This window comes from Alligator mississippiensis, chromosome 5, assembly GCF_030867095.1.
Source record: "Alligator mississippiensis isolate rAllMis1 chromosome 5, rAllMis1, whole genome shotgun sequence".
Classification (NCBI taxonomy): domain Eukaryota; kingdom Metazoa; phylum Chordata; order Crocodylia; family Alligatoridae; genus Alligator; species Alligator mississippiensis.
Window position 1 is genome coordinate 28,409,761 of NC_081828.1, and position 14,219 is coordinate 28,423,979.

The window sequence follows — 14,219 nt, forward strand, 5'->3', positions numbered from 1 at the left end:
GCTCGTAGTTGTCATTAAAAACACCTGCGGTTGCCATCTTGGATTGTTAAATACTTTTGGTTTCACTTAACACTTCGTTTTTCAGGAATCAATTAAGAGTGCTAAGTGGGGGTTGCCTTTACATGGTTTCACCTGCCTCAGTAACTTTGCCATAAATCCTAAAATCCTGCTGAAAATTTATCAGAAGTTTGGACCGGATTGCTAGGATAGACAAAGTGACTTCTGGCATAAAATAACACTCCTGAAAGCTGCATTATAGTTTGGGTGGAAAAGCTCAAGATGTGTTTATATTACAACTTCAACTGCTAGTTGTATCATTATCTTCATGTAAGCAGGACTTCAGGTTAATCCAGTGCTAAGCACATTACTAGTATGTGTATAGGAATACACAGCAGACATTTTTATTTACCTGAAAAATAGTACAGGATGCCTCATTTCAGACAATAAACCCAGAATACCACTTTTATTGAATTTTGTGATGTCAATTTACAACATTCAGGCATTTTTATTCTGGTTTGGGAGTGAAGGGAGCAGGAGGCAGGGGGAAAAATCAGTGCCTACCTTAATTGTTTCATATGTATCTGTAATCAGTGCAATGAAGAGACTTAGCACCATATAGATGAACAGGCTGATGAAGGAGTAGAGGTAGATCCGACTAAATAACCAAACCAAGTAACTTTTCTGTTGCATTCTTGCAAATGTAGCAAACATATCATCTCCATTTATCAGTGAGAAGAGGCATTCTGAAACCATGTTCAGAGAACGGAACTAGAAAAAAAGGGGAACCAAAACATGAGAACATTAGTTCTCATCTGGTAATTCTATACTTTACAGGTTTATTGGTTTTAAATAGACTGAACAGCCACTGAATATGGCTATCTTAGGTCCCCTTATATACCTGGGTGCAGACCTGTGTATGACAGCATGCAGTGGTGGTAACACTGGTAGAATATACCTGGGCAACGCATGAAGAAAATTAGTTGTTTTGCTAGGGTTTACAGGTATATCTGAAGAGCAGACACGCTCACTTAGGTGTCCGTTTAAAAGGAATAAGAATTCCCTTTAGATTTGTGGAGTCTAAAAATCAGTCTTGTGCAATATCAAGTTATTTCTCAGAACAGTGCATAGGAAGCCTAAGCATGTGATTACTAGTCAGTTGAACCATGTTTCTCTGACTCAGGACTTCCATAACGGAGGAGAGAAAAGTGATCAAAATATCAGTTTGTGAACTCTCAGGTTATAACAGCAGTATTTCAAATTCTTACACAGTTTTCTTATATAAAAAAAGTCTTGGACTTTTTACACAGAGGTATGCTAATAATTTGATTCTCTTATTTAGAATTCTGTTGTTCATCTGATTCTTTCTCAAAGATGTTTTCCATTACCTTAGCATGATAAGGTCCCAGTACAATCCATCCACAGAAACAATAGCCCAGATAGATCATAGCAGCACAACAGCAAAATCTAATGACATTGGGCAATGCTGCACGCAGCGTCAGAATAAGGAGCTGAAGAAAACAATGTTAACAGTTAGAATCCACCCAAGCATTTGTTACAGCCATGTGGTAACAACAAACAAAATAAATACCAACAGCACGAAGATCCCAGGAGATCCTTACATTATACTTCTGAAAGAAACCTAGGTAACGAATGACTCCAAGCCACACAAGCATGGTGGACGTTCCAAGAAGTATGCTGCAGACATCATAACTTGTCAGACTCTAATAAAAACAGAAAAGAACCAATTATTAAACCTGCATTGTTTGGTAGAAAAAGTTTTCCTCTTGCACTGTTAGGCCACTACTGCAAATATCAGCTGAGAAAAAGGTTCTCATTGGAAGCCAGTTTTGACTAGTGTGTGGAATCTTAAAAGCTTATGTTTAATAAGCTAAATGCCAGGAGAAGAAAAAAAAGAACCTGGAGTAAATTTCATCTACTTGATACTGCTAACTTGATATATCTGTGTTCAAAACTGTTAAAGCTGAGTTAAACCATAGAAAGAAAATTTACACATCAAAAAGACTTTTCATCAATGTGAATACAGATGGAGACAAAGAAGGAGTAGGTCAGTGGTCGCCAACCAGCAGATCTCAATCTACCAGTAGATCTTGGAGCCTCTTGCGGTAGATCTCAGAGCCTCTTGGAGTTGATTCAAGGCTGGCGTGGGGGAGCTGAGTGCCCATGTGCATGCACACGCATGCCCCAGCCCAGCAGGTCAGTCTGTAGGGGAGGGAAGGGGTAGGGGCTAGATCGAGGCCCCCCATGGTAAGGGACAGTGCTGCAGAGGCAGGAACATGGGTAAGTTGAATGGGGCCCCGGTCAGGTGGGACTTGTCTGCTGTGGAGGTGCACCCCTAAATAATTTTTTCTCCCTCTGCCTCTATCTGCCCCCCACTTCCCTCCACATAGACTTACCTGCTGGGCAGGGGTGGCGGGTGGCAGTGGTGTATGATAGATCTTGGGTTGCTTTTAAATGCCACAGGTAATCTCCTACTTAAAAAGGTTGGAGACCACTGCAGTAGGTCTACTATGGCGTGAGGACAGTCAAAAATAAAGATAAATCGAGGCAGGGCCCAAATGTAAAGTGAATTTTTTGCTTGTTTTCCAGAATAGCAATGATATAGAATCTAAGGCAGAGAAAGGATAGCTAATGAGAACAAGACCACATCTGATGGAGAAGCAAAACTCTCAAGAGCTTGCTGCACTCAAGCTAGGAGCCCATATAGGCTCTCTGAACCCTGCACATAAGACTAGTGGTCCAGTAGCAGTTCTGTAATAAAAAACAAAATTGGGGGTGGGGAAAGTTCTGGCTGACTGGAAAATAGCTAACATAATGCTTTATTGAATAAGGAATAAAAATGATCTCAACAAGTAGAGGCCTACTAGGCTCTAGCCTAATAGCACACAAGGATTTGGAACAAAATTTTGAAAAATGAAATAATTTAAAACATGGATGTAAGTAGGCTAACATGCAATATGGGCTATCATCAGGGATCCAGGTTTTCCATTTCCCATGGAAAACAGGAAAAAACAAAACAAAAAACCCCCCAAAAACAGATTTTCCTTTTTAACTGTGAAAAACATGGATTTTTCATTTTAAGGGAGAAACGCATGGAGTTTCCACTTTTGCAAAGAGCTCTGCAGGGGCTGTGGACTGGGGCCCCGGCCCCATATCCCTGGCAGCTGGGGCCCCCCTCCAGCAAGGGGGTTGGGGTCAAAAGGAGGGATTGGGGGCTGTGGCTTTGGAATGAGGTACCTATAATGATTGAGGCACTTGTAAGCTTCCAAATTGCTTTAAAATAGTAAATATATCAATAAAACATTGTGTTCAATTGATACACATTAGAGGCATTTCATTTTAATCACAGATTTTAGGGTTTTTAAATGAGAGAATTTGTGATTTTTAAACAGAAAAACCAGGATCCCTGGCAATCATCCATACATTAGTCTAGCATAATCTCTCTCTCTGGTGAATAATTGATTTTTTTAGGCAATGGAAATGCAGTAGATCCAAAACAGATTGAATATCTGTAAAGCATTTGATAAAGGATTATATATTTTTTTAGTTAAACTTCAGGAGATACAGATTATATGTAAACATTTTAAAGGTGGCTTAAGGATTAACTAAAGGAAAAAAGACAGCTATAGGTAGTTTTTAAAAGGTAAAGATTGCCAATGATGTTCAAGAATCAGCCTGGAGACAAAAGTTTAATTATTTTCTGTCATGACTTAGACAAAACAAAATGTGCTAATGAAATCTGTGAATGAATGACAAAGTTGGAGTTTGTTGTTTGGATGACTGTAATATCTTACGCAAAAAAAAGGATGACTGAGAACTGGAGAAATACAACATCAGTACTAATTTAGTAATAGTACAAAGTGCAAGAACAGCATATGGGAAAGAAGAATTTCTGCTGAAAGCAGGGGTCTCACCAGTTAGAAGAGACAGGGAAAAAGAGATTTGGATGTGTATGATGATCACAGGATGACTGAGCCAGTGATGCATGTGGTAAATACAACCATAGACTATACCAGGAGGAGCATTCTTGGTTCAGAGAAAGAAGTATTAATGTCATTATATAAGGCACTGTAGGGACCTGTTTTAGAAACATGTTCATTTATGGTCACCCATGTTTAAGAGATGATAGGAAACAAACAGGTGCAGATAAAGCTAGTAGGAAAGACCAAGGGAATGGAGAGCTTGTCTTGCAAGAGAAGGCAAGAAAAGCTTAGCTTTACAGCCTAGCAAAACAAAGGCTGATTGCTCACCAAGCAGCAGGGAAGGAGATTATCTATTTAAAGTAAAGGACAATGTTTGGACAAGCACTGTGTATGAACTGGTTGCAAACATATTTAAACCAGAAGTTCAGCTTCAGAACAGGGATGTTCTCAAACAACCTTCCAATACTGGGTAATATGGGAAAACAAAGATGGAACTTGATCACCTTATGAAAAGGACATGTAGCCACTGCAATATCAGGGAACGCAGATGTTTTTTCCAGCCCTGTATTGCTATAACAATGCATAAACAAATGCATAACAAGAGAAACCAGGTCTAATGAACAAGTAATGCTGAGAGATTACCAGTGTTCTAGGAAGTCACCAAGAAAAAGGATATCCAAATTTAGTTGCTTACTATCACAGAACTTCATTAATTTGTTCTTCACTAGTTTTCCCATTCTAGTAATACCCATAAGTTGCCCTTTATTCATTCAAGGCAAGGCATTTACTAACCCATGTCTCCTTTAACTGCAGAGCTAAAGAAACCATGTAAAACTGGCACTCATTTTTTTCTGATCAAAGATCACATCCGCTCACTTGCTGACAAGATGTTATTGCTTTTGTAGTAGGTATGTCAGGAATAAAAAAAAAATACAAGTGGGTGATACTGCATTCTTTTTTGTGCGTCAGCTTCATTTATTAACTTGCACTGTTATGTTTGCACAAATTTAACATAAAAGGTAGCATAGAATTATTTGGCTGGCAGAACTTTCAAACTGACGTGCAATAAGGAAGAGATTTAGATCTCAGACCTGATCTGCAAGGCTTACAATGAGAAGTTGCCTCTACTTATTCATAGATTCATAGATGTTAGGGTTGGAAGGGACCTCAATAGATCATCGAGTCCGACCCCCTGCATAGGCAGGAAAGAGTGCTGGGTTCAGATGACCCCAGCCAGATGCCTATCTAACCTCCTCTTGAAGACCCCCAGGGTAGGGGAGAGCACCACCTCCCTTGGGAGCCCGTTCCAGACCCTGGCCACTCTAACTGTGAAGAAGTTCTTCCTAACGTCCAGTCTAAATCTGCTCTCTGCTAGCTTGTGGCCATTATTTCTTGTAACCCCCGGGGGCACCTTGGTGAATAAAACCTCACCAATTCCCTTCTGTGCCCCCGTGATGAACTTATAGGCAGCCACAAGGTTGCCTCTCAACCTTCTCTTGCGGAGGCTGAAAAGGTCCAGGTTCTCTAATCTCTCCTCGTAGGGCTTGGCCTGCAGGCCCTTACTTGTAAACTGATTGAATTTTATATGCAGATCTTAGAAACTATTAAGGCCTCACCATCCTCATTTTACTTGCACTTGGATACTCATAAGATTTCACTCTAGCCTTGTTCTTAGACCTGGATTTTGCCAGGACATGGCCAATGGATCTCCTTGGGTTTTGTTTTTTCTTGGGTTTAATTTATTTTTTAAAGCTAAGCTGAACTTATCTCCCTGTAAACTGATACCAGGTAGATTTCCAAAAGCTTCTTTTTAGCACTTAAATTCAAAGTCTGTTGACTTCAAAGGCATTTTATAAAATAGGGGTGGACAAAATCTGGCTACCAAATGACTGGACCTGGCCTGCAGATGAGCACCCGCAATTGTTTGTATCTAGTCTACAGCTGTGCACACAGTGCTCCACATGGGGCCAAGCCTCACCTGCTTCTCCCCAGGGCAGCCCATACTGCATTCCCATCCACGCCCACTATCAGCCCCAGCCCCAGTTAGCATGCACAGCTTCCTGGCAGGGCTGTTCCTGGTGCAGCTAGTTGCCTGGGTACTGCTTGGTAGGGCTGTCTGAGGCTCTGGATCACGCTTTGGATCCGGGGCTGCTTCAGACATTTTGGCGTCCAAAGCAGCATGCCCAGAGTGAAGCACAGGCTCATTTAAGCTGTCCAAAGCGGTTTGGAGCTTCTGAAGTGCTTCGGAAATGCTTCGGATGCTTTGGGCACTGAAAGTGAAAGTTAGAAGAGAGAGGTGGAAGGGGGGGAGGGGGAGCCGGGTGGAAGACTGACATGTGTAGGTGGCCAGTGAGAAGGATTTCTCTCTGGCTGTCTTTCCAATGACAGTGTCTGTGGGATGGACCTAGAAATAGCATAAAAGGCTCTGTTTGGAGGCATGCTGTGCCTTTTGCTAGTTCCCTCTCGGGGACTGCGTGAGTATGGAGCCCTCAGACTCAGGCATCTCAGCTTGCTTGCTTTACTCAGTAGTTGAACTTGCCTGCTTCTTTTTGTAGTTAGAAAGGATTGGGTAGGATTTAGCTTAGCTTAGCTTAGCTATTCAATTACTATTACTATTGAGTTCATTTCTTTCAATTTATTGTCACAACCCAAGGGTGTGATTTTGTGTGCGCGCGCTTTGGCACTGCTAAATTATTTTCCGCCACGAGGAGCTTTCTTTGCAGGGTGCATTTCTCAGTTGCAAAGAGAAAACCCCGGTGCAAAGGAGTTCCCGCCACCCACATGCAAATTTGTGTCCCACTATTGGCCAGTTCTAAATTATTCCCACGTGGTGGCTAGTGATTGGCTTGCTAGCCATATAAGAGGCTTGAGCGGTTTCCGCCCAAGTTGAAGGACTCCACAACCATCTCGTGGAGGAGGAGGACTTCACATCTCGTGAAGAACTCTAAGCGCTGCGGAGCCTAACGGACCCAGCGTGTGTCTTAAGAAGGCTATAGGGGTCTGATCAACCTCTGGCCTCTCCCCGTCGCCGAGCGTGATCCCTCGACTAACCCCTTCCCTGCGCGCTTGTTCCACGGAGCCTAGCAAGCTTCGTGAGTGTGTGTATCCAGAGCTCTGTCCGAGTTATTCCAAGAGGCTTGAGTTTTCTGCGGGTCTTGTTCGAGTTCGTGTTGTGGAGCCTAGCAAACTCCATGTGTCTGTCTGTAACTGCAATGCAAGCAAGTTTTTCCTGCCTGCACCACGACCATCTACGGTGTAAGTAAAATAATCTTTAATCAACCGCTACGCGTCTGTGCCTAATTCTAGTCTGCCGGCCTGCATTCCCCAACCTGCGTGCCAGGGCTGCTGGCCACAGCCCGCTGCACGCCCCCAAGGGCTTCGGACCGCTCCCGGCCCGCATATTTATATTTGCCCCCTTTTTTTTTTGCAAGCTTTGAAAAAAGAAAGCTGTGTTTTGCCCGCCAGCGTGATCCATCACTGTGCAGGGAGGCACACAGATTGCACACATGCATGCACACACATACACAATAGAAATTAAAAAAAAAATCAGATATTCATAGGAGAAGACAGACAGCATGCAATTTTTACATAACTCTTAACACTGAAGCAAACAATCAAAGAAGAGGCCAGTGCACGCATGCAACAGAGGGAATAAAACACACAATACAAAAGGACTGACACACACACACAGAGACCTTTTGCAGCACAGGAAAGCTCGATATGAAGCGTGCTGGAAAGGCAGGTGCCAGGTCTTCTGGCAGGGGAGGGAGAAGGGGTAGGGGGAGAGCTAGAGCTGCAAGCCCCCCCACCCCCAAACACAGATGCATTCTCTTCCCAAGCAGCCATGACATCAGTGCTGCCAGTGGAAGCAAGGAGGTGGGAGCAGTGTCTACACCTGACATCCCTGCACCTGCACCACCTCCACTCAGTCCTGAAGTAGGCACCAGCAGTGGAATCACTGTCTCCTCCACCCCACCGTGAGCCTCCCGCTGCCAGAGGAGGAGCTGGAGCTGGAACCAGGGATGCTGAGTGTGCTGGCTCAAGCAATTCTGGGGACTGAGGGGGAATCAGAGTTTGTGCTCCAAATATCCCCTAGACCCAGGTCTCCTCCGGAAAACAGAACCTCAGAGGAGGCTGAAAGTTGTGGAGGCAAGTGGCTCAGCTGAGGCAGCTCCTCCTGCTGTTGAGTCTCAGCCTGCTGAGGGGTGGGATAAGGCAGGATCCTCAGCCTAAACCCAGAAGCGGGAGAGTAATGTAGTGTGGGAGCATTTTGAGCTGGCAGATGATCCCAGATTTACCATCTGCCAGCACTGCCAAAGGCACATGACCCTTGGCAAGGATGCAAGACACTTTTCCACCACAGCAATGCTGCTACATTCGAGGAGGTTGCACCCTCTTGCCCTTCTTCCTGCTCAGCCTGGCACCAGTGCGAGTGTGCCAAAAGGCACACTCTCGCTCCAAAGCTCCCTTCCCCCCAAAGCAGAGGCAGGCCACCCTGGACGAGTGGGGGAAAGATGGACAGAAAGGGGGGCGCGTTCCCAAGCCAAGCGAGATCACCCACAGCATTGGGGAGATACTTGCTCTGGATAGCCAGCCTTTCTCCCTAGTTGAGCGGCCAGGGTTCAGGTGGTTCATAGCACTTCTGGCCCCATTTTACAAAGTGCCCACACACACCACCTTTAGCAGGATGGTGGTGCCCTCCCTGTATGAGGTATGCAGGGAGTACTCGAGGGAGGAGCTGCACAAGGCAGGGCCACAGGTAGCCTTGCACTTCACCTCCAACATCTGGAGCAGCGATCATGCCTACCTCTCCCTCATGGGGCACTAGTGTGATCAGTCAGCCCATCAGTGGGCTCTACTGCAAGTTGAGGTGCTGGATGAGTCTCAGACAGCAAGGGAGATCATGGGAGCCATGAACCATATGATGCAGGGATGGCTCGTTGGGCAGGCTGAGCTCACCCGCGGGTTCATGGTCACCAACAATGGGGCCAATATAGTGAAGGCTGTCCGTGATGCCAACTTTGTTGGCATCCGCTGTATGGCACAAAGGCGGCATCCATGAGATGGCCTTGCTTGGGGAGATTGGGATCAATGGCCCCCTGAACAGAGCTGATTGGGGTACCATCTCCCAGATCTTGGTGGTCCTCAAGCCCTTCCTTGAGGCCACTGAGACCCTTAGCGCTGGCGATACCATCCTCAGCCAGGTGATCCCCCTAGTGAGGGAACTGGAGAACTAAATGGAGAAGTTCCAGGGGATCAATGTTCCTGGCTGGGGCAAGCCGCTGTCACCAGACGTGCAGGCACTGGTGAGGCAGCTGAAGGAGAGCACCAGGAGACGGCTGGATCCCTTGCAGTCCAGTACAGTCTACATGATGGCAGGCATGTGCAACCCGAGGGTGAAGGGGAGCACGTGTACTGGCAGCCCCAAAACCCTTAATCACTGGACACAGGTGCTGGTCAACAAAGTCAGGGAGGCCGAAGTGCAGAGGTGAGGGAATGTGGAAGAGGGGGATCCACTTTCCAGTGCCAGCACTCCCAGCACCAGCACTACCACCAGCACCAGCACCACCACCAGCACCAGCACCAGCAAGTCTCCTCTACACCAACCACTGCCAATGTGGGCCATGGGCATGGCTTCAATGCTGGGGTCCAAACGCACCAGACCCCAGCCTTGGGCAGGTAGCACCAAGGCTTCTGTGCCTACCTACCTCGCTGAGGATGTGGAGCCACTGGACTGCAACCCCTTGGCCTACTGGGCAAACTGCAGCCAGATGTGGCAGGATCTGGCCATGATTTCCCAGCAATACCTGTCCTGTCCACCAACCAGTGTTCCAAGTGAGAGGGTGTTCAGCATTGCTGGGGATGTTGTGACACCCCACCGCACCTGCTTGGATCCTGCTTTGGTGGAGCAGCTAGTTTTCCTAAAGGTGAACCTCCCACTTCTGGGGTTCCCCAAGCTCCACCTGCAGACGGACTGAGTGCCACCCTCCTCACTCTGTCTGCACCAATTTCCTTTTTTGAGTTTTTTAAAAGCTGAGTAATGCCCCGCTCTCAGCCGGAGGGGGCACTAACTGCATCACCAGCCAGCAGGAGAAGAACATGTCCCTGCTGAGCTCATTCCCCTGCCAGGATGAACTTGGAGGTATGAGCTGGGGCTATGGGGAAGGAGGAGGCCCCACGTCCTGGGCATGACCACTAAAACCTCACCCTGCCAGGGTAGGGAGGCCTGGTGGGACTGCTGGTGGTGCGGCAGCCCCATAAATGCCAGGACCAACGATCCCCTGGTGAAAGTGGGGGTAGGAGGCACCATAACCTCCAGCTAACGCACGTACACATGAAGTCCTGGCTGGGGAACACCCAGACCTGTCACATCTTTGACATGCCTGATGCTTGCTGGTTGCAGTGCAGTTGTGAGGCTCCCAGTGAACTCAGCTTAGCTCCCCGGGATGCCAGCTTTAGGGTTGAAAACCCCTTTGTCAGGCTGAGGAAGTACCTGCAGTTGGTCCTGGATGGAAGGAACAGTAAAGAAGCCAGAGCCTGGCCTGGCCCACAATGCAGGCAAGAAAGCCAGTCAATGAAAATGGAAATGGAGGCGTCAGGGGGGGAGGGACAGGCTGGGGTGTGGCATAGGGGGGGAAAGGGGATGTAGCAGAGGTGCCTGGGGTGTCAGATGTCCGGCCGGTCACAGTGTGCCAGAACTCCACTGTGTATATCGAGTCCATGAGTTTCTGTACCTACTACCTAGGAGGCTGATGAAGTGCAGTTCATAGGCCCACCTCTGAAAAGTGGTTTGTATATTCAAACAAGCATCTAACCTCATCACCAGAACTGCCTGTCAGCAGCTTGAGGTGCAGAGCCCCAGAAGACAGACTCCCCCAGCAAGACACACACACAGCTGGCATGCTTTGTGGCCATAGCGGGGGCCACCACCTCTGCAGTTTTCAGCCCACTGCACCTTAACACACACAGGGCCATCTTTGTCATGAGTTTTGCCTGTCAGCAGCTTGAGGTGCAGTTCCCCCCAAACTCCTACACCTATCTTCTTGAAACTTGGCAGGCTTTATGCCCTCCACAGAGGCTGCCACCCCTGCAAGTTTCACCCAAATCAGAGACAAAACAACAGAGTCATAGATATTTCATTGATTCCCCATTATACCCTATGGCCGGATCTCTGAGGCGGCTCCGAAGCTTCAGAGCTGCTTTGGCCTGATTGAAGTGGCAAACCAATCCAGAGCTCCGGATAGGATCACTGACGTCCAAAGCGGCCAGATCTGAATCCAGATCGAATACCTGCCTACTTGCACAGGCCTACTGCTTGGCTCTCCCTGCTTCCATTGGCTCCACCTCCTCCTACTGCACCACTCTGGGCAACAGGTAGTGTGGCGAAGTGAAGGCACACATGGGGACACTATTCATAGATTCACAGATTTAGAGGCTAGAAGGGACCTCGCAAGATCATTGGGTCCAGCCCCACTGCACTAGGCAGAAAAAACAACTGGGATCAGGTGACCCCAGCAAGATGACCATCCAGTCTTCTCTTGAAGATTTACAGGGTAGGTGATGCCACCACCTCTGGGGGCAGTTTATTCCACAGTCTGGACACCCTAACTGTGAAGAACTGTTTCCTAGAGTTGAGCCTGAAGCGGTATTCCAGGAGTTTGTTGCCATTACTTCTGGTTTTCCCCAAGGGTGCCCTCGTGAACAGTTGTTCACTGAGCCCTTGATGTATTCCCCTGATGTAGCGGTAAGCTGCTACCAAGTCCCCTCTCAGCCTTCTCTTTTCGAGGCTGAAGAGGCCCAAGTCCCTCAGCCTCTCCTCATATGGTCTGCCTTGCAAATAATCAAATCTGCTGCGAGTCTGCTGAAGCGTGCTAATTAGCATGCTCAAGCAGCCTCTGCATCACATGTATTCAGCATCCCCACATTTCAAAATGGCAGCAGGGTGATTTAACTAAAGCTCATCAAACAAGCTTTAGTTAAATAGCCCCTGCTGCCATTTTGAAGTGCAGGATATTGAATACATACAACTCTGTGGGTGCTTTAATTAGAGTGGCTCTGTGAGCTGCTTTAATTAAAGTGCCAGCCCCCCCCCTGCACCCCAGAGCACATGTATAGCTGCGGCACATGCTCAGCCAGGCCAGGGGGAAGCTCCAGCTTGGTGGCTTCTGCCCCATGGGCAGGGCTCCAGCTCCAGCTCCCGGCCGCCTCCCACCCACATTGCCGGTCCAGCACAATGAGCAGCCAGCTGTGGGTGGCCAAGTGGGTGGAAGGCAACTGAGAGCCCTGTGCACTGGCGCAGGAGGCACCTGGCTGCAGTTTCCCCCCTGCCCAGAGAAGCACAGCAGGAGTAGAAGAAGAAGCCGCCGCTGGAGGCATAAGAAGCAGCAGTACCCAGGTGGCTGTAGCCACACCAGGAAGAGCCCCGCTGAGAAGCTATATGCACTGGCTGGGGCTATTGCAGGGCACACTGCATGGGCTACCCTAGGCAGGAGCAGGTAAGGCTTGGCCCCATGGGGACCACCATGGGGACAGCATGGGCTGGGGTGGCAAGGGAGAAGGTGATCACACCTGCACCACACCACCCAAATGAGCTCTGCTGCACGTGCCCCATCCCTCCCCTCCTTTCCCCCACCCTCAGCTGGCTCCTGGGACCTAACACACTGGCAGTGCCCCCACACCCACCCCAAACCTCTCCCCCATACACATGCACTCCCCTCCCCCCACCGACACACGCAATATACTAGCATAAGACTATTTTGAGCTGTTATGCAATTGTCTCTATACATGCTACTCAAACACACATAAATCAGGACAAAAATATTTTTTTTAAATAAAATTAAAATATGTTAGAATAGATGTTTGACTTTTAGTATACAATTTGTTTTTTTATCCATAATTTGTTAAAAATGGTATCTTCTGAAAGATTGTGTCTGTGCAGTCCTTGACAACTAGCCAAAATTAAGTGGCCCACCAGCCAAAATAATTGCCCAACCCTGTTATAAAAGCTCATCTGTTCAAAGTCTAAAGGAAAGTGCCACTGAGTATATTTGAGGATATTTTTGTATTTCTTTGTTGGCCAACTCTTGCTGCCTGTGAGTCAATGCATCCTTCAGGACCTTTTTTTTTTTTTGAAAGAGATATTTTTGGAAATTGAGCATCAACTCCAGGTTTGGCATTTAAGATCAAAAGAAGGATTATAAATTAAATAAATAATGGCTAGAGTTATTTTGAGAGGCTTGAGTGGTTGCACATTATACAGTAAAAACTAGTTAGGATAGACTGCACACATCTGGGACAATGTTACCTTTACTTGAAGAAGATGCAAGTAAAGGATTGCTGTTGTGGAGCATATGGTGGTGGTCTATCAAGTATTCTTGGGCTAGGGACAGACATTCAGAAAGCTGGAGCCTGAATTGATTCAATCTTTGCAGGTTAGTCTGACCTGCCTAGACTGAACCAATTTGCAAGTGAATAGACATTCACGAAATGCAGGCACATACCTGCAGTGGCTTATGCCAGGAGCCAGGGGCACTAGAGCAGTCCATAGCTGAAGGGAAGCTGGGCTGGGGGGCATGACCAGTCCCAGCAGTAGCCTGGAGTGAACTGGCCAGGGAGGGGTTCCCTCCTCCCTGTCCCACCAGCATGGACCCCAGCCGGTTCCACCGGGTGCTCCTCGCTTGCTGCTGCAGTGGTGGGGCCGGGCACAGCTAAACACCAGCCAACATGGCCCCTAAAGCAGAAGCGGCAGGGATGGGGTTATACCCCCCTCTACCTCCACTGCCCCCCGGAGACCACAGCAGGGTCTACCTGCCCTGACCACTGCCACTCGCTCCTTGCATGGGGGAAGCAGCAGGATAAGTTCCCTCCTGCCCCCTCCACCAGACACTAGAGGGAGGGGAGAATAATCCCCCTCCCTGCCCCCTCACCTAAGGGGCCCTGCCGGCCCGACCCTGGAGTGGTGAGGGGGCAGGGTTCTGATGGGGAACAGCCCCTGTCCTGGTGACTAGGTAGCATGAGCCTCATCCTGATAGGGGGGCCACAAGCAGGGGTCAGAGCTGTTGTGGATTGCGCAGGGCAGGAGGCAGCACCAGGGCTCAAAGGGGGTCGTAGCCCCCCAAGTCTCCCTAATGCTGCCGCTTGTCTGCGGCAGCTTGCCCTGCTCCTGCCCGCAGCATGGCCCCCCCCCACACTGTGAAGAGGCTTATGCTCCAGGACACCATGAAAGGGGCTGCAGCCCCAAGCAGTGTCACTCCCTCCTCGCTGCTCCAGCTGCGGGGC

General features: G+C 48.1%; 1 protein-coding gene across 1 annotated transcript in view; it reads right to left on the minus strand.

Moving 5' to 3' along the window:
• MCOLN3 (mucolipin TRP cation channel 3) overlaps positions 1-14,219 on the minus strand; it is a 40,914-nt gene that overhangs the window by 4,367 nt on the left and 22,328 nt on the right. The window contains exons 10-12 of the mRNA XM_059728014.1: positions 1,620-1,721; positions 1,386-1,508; positions 562-768 (exon numbers count right to left, since the gene is read on the minus strand). Of these exons, the coding sequence (XP_059583997.1) occupies positions 562-768; positions 1,386-1,508; positions 1,620-1,721 (432 nt within the window). The remainder of the gene's footprint in view (positions 1-561; positions 769-1,385; positions 1,509-1,619; positions 1,722-14,219) is intronic.